The following is a 12291-nucleotide window of genomic DNA, read 5'->3' on the forward strand; positions in this document are numbered from 1 at the left end:
GTTTGACTGATATGATTATCGGATTCTTATATAAGTATATACATGTTTGAACAATACCATTGTATATTTTTTCATAGTCTGAGTGATACACGTCTTGACATATGATCATATTATATTTTGTTTTTTCTAAACAAACAACACAAACATTGACGATTTTAACTGATGAAAACATGGAAAACAAAACACAATTACTCAGTCAACATTTTAACAAAATCGGTGGAAAGATTATGGTCTCATCCAGTGCTGTTTAAAACTGAAAAATCACGCACGTTAACGGACATTCTTTTGTTTGCGATAATCTGTCCGCTAGACAAATTGAATGTCTTTGTTCTGAACAATAGCGTATTGTTTGACACCAGGTGTTGAAAATAACTGTGAAGACCCACAATGGTTACTGCAAAAAGTATGTAAAATGAAAGAAGGCTGCTTGCGAAAACCATTGGCTTATCATGTAAGAGTAATTTCCCTTAGTTTTTAACCTGATGGGTGTACGCGAATTTATGATTTTCGGAAGTCACCTCCGCGAATTCAAAATAGCGCGAATATTTGTATATACCCCCAAAATAGACCTTTCCGCGAAAATTTGCTTCCGCGAATTTAAATACACATACAGTATGCTTGAAAAAGAAGAATTTTCATCAATATTTGTAATGTAAAACAGCTTTTTCGGTATAACAAGCCAAAAAAAACTTATATTGTGTATACAGCAGAAATGTCATCTTTTCAAATCTGATCTTAACAAGAGGGCCCTGAGGTCGCTCACCTGTATATAGGCCCCCCAAACCCACACCCCCCCCCCCCCAACGTTGCAGGGCCAATTTAACCCAAGGGCTTTTATTTGCACAAACTTGGTAGACACCCATAACAAAATGCTTCATGCTAAACATCTAAGCTCTAGCTCATTGGGCTTTTTTAAAGAAGTTTTTTTTTAAAGTTTTTACTATACACATATAGTTAAAAACAATGACACCCCTGGGGCCGGGCCAGGGCTTTTATTTGAACAAACTTTGTAGATATCTAAGCTCTAGCTCTTATGGTTCTTTAAAAGAAGATTTTTTTTAGTTTTTACTATACGCATATAGGGAAAATCAATGACCCCCGGGGCGGGGCCAATTTTGACCCCAGGGCTTTTATTTGAACAAACTTGGTAGACATTACTAGAAGATGTTTCATGCCAAATATCTAAGCTCTAGCTCTTATGGTTCTTTAAAAGAAGATTTATAAGTTTTTACTATATGCATATAGGGAAAATCAATGACCCCCAGGGGCGGGGCCAATTTTGACCCCAGGGCTTTTATTTGAACAAACTTGGTAGACACCCATTAGAACATGTTTCATGCTAAATATCTTAGCTCTAGCTCTTTGGGTTCTTTAAAAGAAGAATTTTTAAGTTTTTACTATATGCATAAAAAATTATAGGGAAAATCAATGACCCCCCCGGGCGGGGCCAATTTTGACCCCAGGGCTTTTATTTGAACAAACTTGGTAGACACTCACTAGAAGATGTTTCATGCCAAATATCTAAGCTCTAGCTCTTATGGTTTTTTAAAAGAAGATATTTAAAGTTTTTTCCTTTGGTTGCCATGGCAACCAGAGTTCTGCATGGAATTAAATTATTTGAACAATTTTTAAAGGTGACCACCAAAGGAACATTCCTGTGAAGTTTGGATAAAATTGGCTTAGTGGTTTATGAGGAGATGTCATTTAAAGTAAAAGTTTACGGAAGGACAGACGACGGACGGACGGACACCGGAAGAAAAGCGATCACAAAAGCTCACCCTGTCACTTTGTGACAGGTGAGCTAAAAACACACACATGTCACCCTTGTGCCACCGTACCTTTGTGCCACCGCAATATTCAGAATAACACTCCTTGCAACTTTTTAACATCAAATTATGTGTTTCCTGTCTTTTTGTTCGAACAGTTATAGCTAGTTTAGACTGGATTTATTCATCTGCACATCTTACAAGTATGTGCACTTACACTTTCTTGCAATTATGGCAAGTTTTTAAGACACGTTTTACCCTTCTCTCTGTCGAAAAAAATATTATTAATATTAGTATTGATTTATAGCATGATTTTTAACTTTAGTGTATGTCTTCCTTAGACCTTGAATTTGGCTAAACAAAATCACCCAGGCTTTGAAATTATTCACAACACTGTTCCGTATCAGGCTGTCATGGAATAATTGACGTCAAAACATTCTGACAATTTGATATTCTGAAGCAAAACTCTTTTGAAAATGTTTGTGATAATCTATTTTATGTGTAGAAAAGTCAAAATACTAATTATCAAATTGAATGTATTTACATTTAATTAAAATTTGAATAAGCCATCAAACTTGTAAAACTCTTATTTGATAAAAATGTCAAAAAATATGATGTTGCTATTCATCGCAAAAAGTATAAAGTTTTATATTACAATCAAATCAGCAATTTGTCATAACATTGTAATCAGTGTGTATTTGCTGATAACGGCTCATCATTTCACATCCAAATTGAACTTTCGAAAATATTATTTGTATGACAGGAATTTGAAATAGAGGGGAGTAGCCTTGTTAAATTGAATAAATGTTCACATATTATTTGCCAGATGTGTTATACAAGCCCAAATTGTGACGGACGGCGTATGGTTTGAGACGTTACTACTCGCCCACTGATATTACTATTACACATAACATTATGTATTCTTGCAAATGAAAAACAAATTTTTACATATAACTAGCATTAGACTGTTCTATAAGTATTTCTGTGGTTTATTAAAATCAAACAGTGATTATTATATGTAAAGTAGAAGACAGTTATTAGATTAAAAAAAAAAAGTTCTCTTACCACAAAATGTTCCGATGCTTGAAGTAAAAAAAGAGTCATTCTAGCTGTTGTGCCTTCAATTATCTTAAATACTTCATCAGCATGTGTTTGTACTTCCATATCCTAAATGAGATTTTATCTGTTCATATCATGTTATTCATATTGTTGTTTTTGATTTCTTTATGTACATTTCCTCCATTTAATCATGCAATTTATAATATCATTAGTATGTTATGTTTTCTACATAAATAGAACAAAATGATTGGATGAACTGTTTCTTTGACACGTCCTATAATATGTAACAAATAACCAAATTTAGTATGTTATATTTTTACTTCTAAGATTTAGTGTTCGAAAAAAGAATTATACACATGTATATGTAAAAGTTAATGATCATTAGGCTGATTATTCAATTAATTGCCTTGATAAATGTTAGATAGTGTTTCAAAAGCAGGCATATTAAATGTGAAACTATAAAAATAATTTAATTATTCGAACTTAAATATATACATTCTTCCGTATGTACATGCATTTCACTTTTCACTGTGTTGTTTTGATGATAAAACAAAATCGATATAGCTTTGTAGGAGAACATTGTCTCGGAGCACATTTGTCTTACGTAGGACCTATGCGGTCGCATTTGTCCAACATGAGACAAATGGGACGTCAAATGTCTATTTGTCTCATGTGTTTTTGGGACAAGAAAGCACATTTGTCACATGTCATTTTTATGAACTATTTGTCACATATTTTCCCACGGCAGAATTCACTTTTTAGAATTGAGTTTCATGTTGAGTTTAATCATCAATAGGTTTATAATATCTTAAACCTAAAACCTACAGTGGAACTATTAATTCATATATCTTTCAATCAAGCAACTTGAGTGGCTGAACCTGACGGCGTACACTGAAACATATAGAATCCCGTACACAGTGGTACAATGATGAAAGCACGATGGTTCGATGATAAAAATACGATGGTATGATGATAAAACCACAATTGTACGAACGCAAATAACGATTGTACAGTGGTGACCAACGATGGTACAATGGTGAAACAACGAAAGCACGATGATGAAAACGTAATGTTACGCTGATGGTATGATGATGAAACTGCGATGGCATGATCATAAAACGGGATATTGTTTTCACCATCATGTCATTGCATCATCGTGATTTCATCATTGTTTCATCATTGTTCCATCATACTATTGCTCTTTCATCAGTGTAACATGGTGCATTGTGTTACAATATCGTGCCTTGCTTCGTGTCTTCTCTGAATGTCAGTCTCGCCCGATTCTGCGAGGCCCAATATTCCATAATAATGGCATTACCCGGATTCATTTAGGAACTGATGCACGTTGCAAGTGCTAATTCAATGGTGGATCTGAAAGCAGCATTTCTCGGAAAATGGCGATATTTTTTCAAAAAACAAAGAACGTGTGGGATGCTCTTCTCATTTTCTTTCTTAGATCATTTAGGGACCTTAGTGACCAAGTGATTTCAAAAAAAAAAACACTAAACCTAAACACTGTATGTTCAACAAACACTCGAGGCATCAGGCTATTAATGCTAGGAAGCCCGTCCAGGGTATAAATGCGGAATACCTATACACATGCGCATGTAATAGTTATCGCGTGCGCATGTTATATTATCACATGGCCATGTAATAACTATTGCATGCGCACCTAATAGAAATTCCGCTTTATTCCATCGCAGATACTACCTTGTTGTTGCTTAGAATATTTCTTAAATCATTCATAAAACTTTAAGCATCGGACAGAAACGTGTCGTAATAAATAAAGATAAGATTGAAAAATTTGTAATCAAGTTAAAATTTTATGAATAAGTTAAACTTACCAGTCATAAATATACATGTAGGATTTACTTCCCTTTGTTTACAATCGGACTCGCCGAGGCGCATGCGTAAACTAAAAAGCAAGCGTCCATAGGACCGGTAAAAGCATGCGCCCCTCAGTTTTACTGATTAAGTGAAAACAATTACACCATCCGAATATTACCAAGGGGTGGTGGTGGGAAACTAGTATGACTGGTAAGTTTAACTTATTCATAAAATTTTAACTTGATTACAAATTTTTCAATTTTATTTCACTCGTTAAACTTACCAGTCATAAATATACATGTAGGATTGATTTCAAAGCAATACTCACCTCTGATGGTGGTGTAGGGTAATATCTACTGACAAAATTCTTTATGCAACAAATATGTATCTGTTCCCATTATGTACATGAAAAAGTCCATTCTTTATTCTCCACTATGTACAGAATATCTGTTTCCTCTTGTATAAATGTACAGAACAACACTGTCAATACTGTTTCCACTTGTATAACACTATGTCCACTATATTCTCAGAACACTATCTTCACTAATGTACACAATATATGTATATATGTATATACCAATGCACTTATCGAGTGCCATAAAATATGAAAAATCCCTCAATAAGTTGATATAGCGACTCGCTAAAAGTTAAAATTTAATCTTAGTTCAAAAAACTTATTTCAAGTTTTCAACACTGTTGAAGTACTATTTACATTTCTTAGATAAAAACGTGTAAAAGTAGTCTCTCTACTCCAGTCTGCTGAAGCTAAAATTGATTCAATTGATGCACCCTTGAACAAGAGCCATGTCAACATGGCCATCCCCTGCCGAATGTGTTTGCTCATAGGAAGAATGTATATGTAGTAAAGCAGAATAATTCCATTTTAAGAGGTCTTTTGGTAATGAAAACTGATGGCTATAGTGATTACAGATTTGAAACCTATGTGAATACTGATGGCAGGGCAATAACTGAAAAATAATGCAGGGTAGGTTATCATTCTTGTGTGATGCATCCCTCCTCAGTAAAATCTATCCACCTATGAAGTTTCAAGTTGATACCTCAAATACTTTTTGAGAAAAAAATTGAATTGAAAAATTAAGTATGAAAAATAACAAAGGGCAATAACTCAAAAATTATAAAGGGTAGAGTTATCATTCTTGTGCACTGCACACCTCCTGAGTTAGATCTATGCACCTATGAAGTTTCATAATGATATCTCAAAGGCCTTTTGAGTTATGCTCTGGACAAAAATTAATTTTGAAAAATAAAAAAAGGGCAATAACTAAACAATTATGCAGGGTAGAGTTATCATTCTTGTGCACTGCACTCTTCCTCAATGAGATCCATCCACCTATGAAGTTTCAAGTTGATACCTCAAATACTTTTTGAGATAAGCTCCGGACAAAATAGTATGAAAAAGAACAAAGGGCAATAACTCGAAAATTGTACAGGGAAGAGTTATTATTCTTGCGCACAGCATTCCTCCTCAATAAAATCTATCCACCTATGACATTTCATGTTGACATCTCAAAACACTTTTGAGTTATGCTCCACTCGGGTGAAAAATTAGGTATGAAAAATAACAAAGGGCAATAACTCTAAAATTATGAAAGGTAGAGTTATCATTCTTGTGCACTGTACACCTCCTGAGTGAGATCTATGCACCTATGAAGTTTCATTTTGATATCTCAAAGGCTTTTTGAGTTATGCTCTGGACAAAATTAATTTTGAAAAATAACAAAGGGCAATAACTCAAAAATTATGCAGGGTAGAGTTATCATTCTTGTGCACTGCACTCCTCCTCAATGAGATCCATCCACCTATGCAGTTTCAAGTTGATACCTCAAATACTTTTTGAGATAAGCTCTGGACAAAATAGCATGAAAAAGAACAAAGGGCAATAACTCAAAAATTGTAAAGGGAAGAGTTATCATTCTTGTGCACAACATTCCTCCTCAATAAGATCTATCCACCTATGACATTTCATGTTGATATGTCAAACACTTTTGAGTTATGCTCCACTCAGGTGAAAAATTAAGTATGAAAAATAACAAAGGGCAATAACTCAAAAATTATGAAAGGTAGAGTTATCATTCTTGTGCACTGCACACCTCCTGAGTGAGATCTATGCACCTATGAAGTTTCATGTTGATATCTCATAGGATTTTGGAGTTATGCTCTGGACAAAAATCAATTTTGAAAAATAACAAAGGGCAATAACTCAAAAATTATGCAGGGTAGAGTTATCATTCTTGTGCACTGCACTCCTCCTCAATGAGGTCTATCCACCTTTGAAGTTTCAAGTTGATTACTCAAAATACTTTTAGAGATATGCTCCGGACAAAAATGTCGGACAGAAGGACGGACGGAAGGAAGGACGGAGACTATTTCTATATCCCCCGCCAAATTTTCGGCGAGGGATAATAACAATGCAAAAGATGGACCAATAGCTCTGGTACTATGAGCTTTAACTTTAACCTTATCATCTTGAAGTGTTAACTTTAATGTCTGAACAATCCAGTTTGATAACGTTTGAGAACTAACTGGTTTATGTGGCTCATTTAACCCAAGGAATAGTTTTGTTTCATCTTCACCAGTCCCAGACTTTCTATATTTTTCAGTTGCTTTCAAATAATAAAATAAACACCTTTTAGGATCCAATTTCTTATTTTCTGGAAAAGATGGTATGAAAATAGTTGCTCCAAAATGTGATGGTCTGTCCTGTTTAGCTAAACCATGACGAATAAAGGTGATACCTTTCTGTTGAATATTTACTGAACCTTCTCCTAACTTCAGAGACTGCAAGTCACTACATCTCCTGAAAGTAGTTATTGCAAATAAAAATACAGTTTTGTATGTTAAACCCTTCAACGGAGCTTTATGTAAAGGTTCAAAAGGTGCTATTTGTAAAGCCTTTAACACTTTCAGCAAATCCCATTCAGGAATCAATCTGACTGTAGGCGGTCTAGAATTAAAAACTCCCTTAAGTAGTTGAATTATATAAGGGTGTTGACCTACTTTATGACCATCAATAGGGGGATGAATAGCTGATAACATAGACCTGTAACCACTTATTGTTCTATACTGTAAACCTTTATGAAACATGTCTGTTAGAAATTGTGATATATTAATCAGAGATGAAGAATAGGGATCAACTTTCCTTGTACGACACCAGCTATTGAATACTCTGAACTTGCTACCATAGTCCCTTTGAGTACCTCCAGGCTGCTTTGAGCAATTTTCTAGTGTTTTCAGAAATCCAGTCTTTTCGTATTGTCTGTCGATAACAGCCAAGCTGTTAAATGAAAAATTTCCGGATTCGGATCTTTTATCAGAGTTTTTGGTTGAACTAGTAGATCTGGAATTACAGGTAGTCTTAGGGGACATGCTACTAACAAGTTCAGAATTTCCGGATACCAATGTCTTCTTTGCCACTGAGGAGCTATGAGTATAATTTGACAATGGAACTGCTGTATATATGTCAGTATTCTCGGTATCAGGCATAGAGGCGGATAAGCATACGCATACATGTTCTCCCATGAAATACTCAGAGCATCTATCGCAAATGCTCGATTGGTCGGAAAACAGGAGCAAAAAAATGGAGTCTGATGATTGTCTACTGATGCAAATAGGTCTATTAGAGGAGTTCCCCATAATTGAAAAATTTTCTGAACAACAAATGGATTCAGGGACCATTCTGTTGCCCTTATTTTGTGTCTGCTCAATTGATCTGCTAAAATGTTCTGTGTTCCGACTATGTGAACTGCCCTCAATGAAATGTTGTTTTGAATAGCTAATGTCCATAATTTCCAAGTCTGAATGCAAAGTTTGCTTGATTTTGTTCCCCCTTGTTTGTTTATGTATTGTACAACAGTCGTGTTGTCTGTTTTGATCAACACTGATTTCCCCTGAATCTGACTTAGAAAATGGCTTACTGTTAAAAAGACAGCTTCCATTTCTAGAGAATTTATGTGCCAATTGATTTGATCTAATGACCATGTTCCCTGAAAATATTGGTTCCCTAGATGCCCTCCATACATTTTCTTGGAGGCATCGGTGGTTATTATTACTTCTGATAAAGTCTGATGTAATGAGCGACCCTTGAAAATGTTGGCTGGATTTAACCACCATCTTAGATGTGATTGAAGATGTTGAGTAAATGGAATGATCATGTCCAATGAATGACTTGAAGGTTTCCAAAAACTGAGCAGATGTAATTGAATAGGTCTCATGAAAAGTCGAGCATTTGGAATAAGTTCCAAGCAAGAAGCCATGAGACCTAATAAATGAAGGAAATTTTGAGCTTTGTTCTTGCCATTGACTAAGTCCAAGATGGCATTCTGAATTTTCAAAAACCTCTCTTCTGTTGGAAGAATAAGACCCAATTTCAGATTGAATACTGCCCCAATGTATGTTATTATCTGTTGAGGTATCAAATTTGACTTTTCTAGATTCACCAAAAATCCTAGTTTTATGAGGAGATTGAGGCAAACATACTGATCTTTGAGTAAATGCTGATGTATTTGATTTAAACATAACCAGTCGTCTAGGTATACTGCTAGACGTATGTTTTGTGTTCTTAAGTGAGCTGCAACTACTGACACAATTTTCGTAAACACTCTTGGTGCTACAGTAGGGCCGAAACACATTACTTTCCACTGATAGCATTTCCCTTGAAATGCAAACCTTAGATACTTGCGATGTTTTGGGAAAATTGGGATATGCATGTATGCGTCGCTGAGATCTATTGAAAATGCCCAATCGTTTGGCTTTACTAGATTTATTATTTTCGATAATGTGTCCATTTTGAAATGTTTCTTGACCAGATACCTGTTCAGAGGTCTCAGATTTATAACAGGTCTTAACTCCCCATTTTTCTTGGGGACAAGAAATAATGTACTGTAGAAACCTTGATTTTGTTGATTTAATGGAACCATTTCTACAGCATCTTTTTCTATTAAAGAAGAAATTTCTTTTGAAATTATAGGAATATCTTTTTGGGGAACGACAGTATGTCGAACACCCATAAATGCAGGAATTTTCTCGAATTCTAGTTTGTAACCTTCTCTGATTACTGAAATTACCCATTGATCTGTGGTTATCTTTTCCCACATTGACACAAAAAATCTGAGACGACCCCCAACAGGTATCTGGGGTTCTAGACAAAGAATTTTTCTTACCTGGTCATTGTTTCTTTGGGATACGAAAAGTAGGTATAGCACCAGTGCTTCTAGGTTTCACACTTTGAGACTTGAAATCTTTCTGTCTATTTTCTTTATTTCCACTTAATGGAAAAGTCCTACTGTTAGATACATTGTATGGAAAAGACTGTCTTTGCCCTCCAGTGTTATGCTGTACTTTAGCCTTCTTAAAATTTGACCTTTCATATGAAGTCTCAGGTTTCCTTTTCTGCCTTTCAAAAAATTCTGGAACTAAGTCTGTTAACTGGTCTTTTTGTTCTTTCCTATTTTTTAATTTAGACTGCAGACCCGAACCAAACACACCATCTGCCGTAAGAGGCAAATACATAACTTTTGACTGAATGTCTTTCAATGTATTTAAACCCGAATCTGATACTGCGGCCTTCCTACGGGAAAGATGATGAAACGCCCCTGATCTTCCAGCTTGATCCAAGGCTTTTGACGACATTTCAAAAATATCTCTAACAGTTTGAACTGCTTTGTCCATATTTGGTTCTTTTTCCTTAAGAGTAGACAATAAGCTACCTAAACTCTTTTGAATATAAGAAATAGCAATAATGTTCAACCTAGACGCTAATTGTCCTTGGTAATTTAGTGTTTCAATTGACTTTAATGGTTGAGTGCACAATTGTCTGCTTTTACCCCATGCTTTTGTCATTTTTGCACCATGTCGTTTTTGTAGCATAGGTTCCAATAATTCATCCAATCCAGGAACCCCTAGAAATTCTACACTTTTCTCGTGAACAGGAAAGCAAGATTTATATTCTTCTTTATAAGCCGAAATACGCTCCGGATTTTGTGCTCTCCATGATTTATTAAGTATAGACACTTGTAAATCATCTAAAATTAAACCACTAGAAGCACCATCATGTTGTGAACTATCTGAGCCAAATAACTCTTGTAACATAATAGGAGTTTCTGGATTTAAATACCCCTGAAAAGCATCATTACGAGGTGCTGAACTGTCAGAAATAGATGAATGAATTGAGGCAACATCATCACAAAGACCAAAACTGTCAAGTCTCTCTTGATCTCTAGGATGCAAGGACAAAATATCATCTGTAACAGCATCATCATTAATGTTCATACATCTACGAGGTCTGTGAGCCAAAGTGCTACTACCCTCATCAACAGCTCCCAGCTGGGCTGAACCCACTGTGTGCTGTCCCATATTATCAACAGTTCTCAGCAGGGCTGAACCCTCTGTATACTGTGACGTAGATTTTAAAGCTTCTAAAGACTGAAAAAGTTTTTCAAAGCCAGAGTCAAACTTACGTTCCATATCCGAAACTCTTTTATCCAAATCCTTGACACTGCATTTTGAACCACTAGACGAAGGACGTGGTTTAGTGTTCGATTTCGAATTAACCGATTTCACTGAAGTCGAAGATTTGTCACTTTTTTCGGTATCAATAAAACTGTCATCCTTATCACTAGCGGCCCGAACCGCTGCTTCAGCCATAATAAACAAAAAACAAATAAATAAAAGTCCAACAAAAGAAACTATATCGCTGTAACAAGCGAGCATAAGTGAAACGTCCAATTGTTTTCACGCTAAAAGTAAAACTGAGGGGCGCATTCTTTTACCGGTCCTATGGACGCTTGCTTTTTAGTTTACGCATGCGCCTCGGCGAGTCCGATTGTAAACAAAGGGAAGTAAATCCTACATGTATATTTATGACTGGTAAGTTTAACGAGTGAAATAACAAGAGCCACCGCCGGGCGGGGGCAACGCTCGACTTTTTACTTTTTCTAAACGAAAACATAGAAAGGTTTGAACATATATTAACGTTTCCTTTTTATAAATTTAGTTGGTTTGTCTTGTCACATTAGTTTTCTTTATATATTTTGTATATATATGAATAGAAACATTAAGCATATTTCTAAAAATAGCAACAGTACGCAATTTCTTAAAATAGCAACATGACGCAATTTCTAAAATTAGAAAAAATGACGCAATTCCTAAAAATATGAAAGTGACGCAATTTCTAACAAGAGCCACCGCCGGGCGGGGGCAACGCTCGACTTTTTACTTTTTCTAAACGCAATATATTTAATCAATAAATTACATGCATTGATTTCTTATTGGAAAATTTGACTTAGAATTTATAGAAAATAAGGTTCTAATTACCTCCCTTTAATGGCCTTTATTTACATGAAATGTTAAATTGGGTGATATCTTTACAAATAATGCTTATTTGAACTTACAATATTGACAAATCTTAATTTGAGCATCATATTTATGAAATAAAACCATGAAAAAATTGTGTTACAGGATCTTTTAACAATTGTCCATATCCAAAGCTTTTTCTGGTTCGGTATCAATATTTTTTGGTATCAATATTTTCCGTATAAATTATGCAGCCATAGAAAGGTAAATTAAAAAAAATGCTGCCTAAAAAATCTTCCGTGTGCACTCTATAATTAAAAAAAATCTA

At 35.1% G+C, this 12291-nt stretch overlaps 2 protein-coding genes across 5 annotated transcripts in view; both read right to left on the reverse strand.

The window, feature by feature from the left end:
- LOC132720622 (uncharacterized) overlaps window positions 1-11388 on the reverse strand; it is a 57932-nt gene extending 46544 nt beyond the window's left edge. Inside the window, exons 1-2 of one of the 2 annotated variants that reach the window (XR_009624371.1) lie at window positions 9833-11388; window positions 5689-7470 (exon numbers count right to left, since the gene is read on the reverse strand). Coding sequence is in view for 1 of the 2 variants with exons in the window: in XM_060704782.1 (XP_060560765.1) it covers window positions 9837-11381 (1545 nt within the window). In the remaining variant the exon portion in view is untranslated. Of the gene's footprint in view, window positions 1-4630; window positions 7471-9832 lie in introns of those variants that run through there. The other variant, XM_060704782.1, reaches the window with a different exon arrangement.
- Window positions 1-12291, reverse strand: part of LOC132720623 (uncharacterized) — a 101494-nt gene that overhangs the window by 67246 nt on the left and 21957 nt on the right. For all 3 annotated transcript variants that reach the window (XM_060704785.1, XM_060704783.1, XM_060704784.1), the window contains one exon: window positions 2832-2933. In XM_060704785.1, the coding sequence (XP_060560768.1) occupies window positions 2832-2933 (102 nt within the window). The remainder of the gene's footprint in view (window positions 1-2831; window positions 2934-12291) is intronic.

This window comes from Ruditapes philippinarum, unplaced genomic scaffold, assembly GCF_026571515.1.
Source record: "Ruditapes philippinarum isolate M1 unplaced genomic scaffold, ASM2657151v2 ctg3466_1_1_1_1, whole genome shotgun sequence".
Lineage (NCBI taxonomy): Eukaryota > Metazoa > Mollusca > Bivalvia > Venerida > Veneridae > Ruditapes > Ruditapes philippinarum.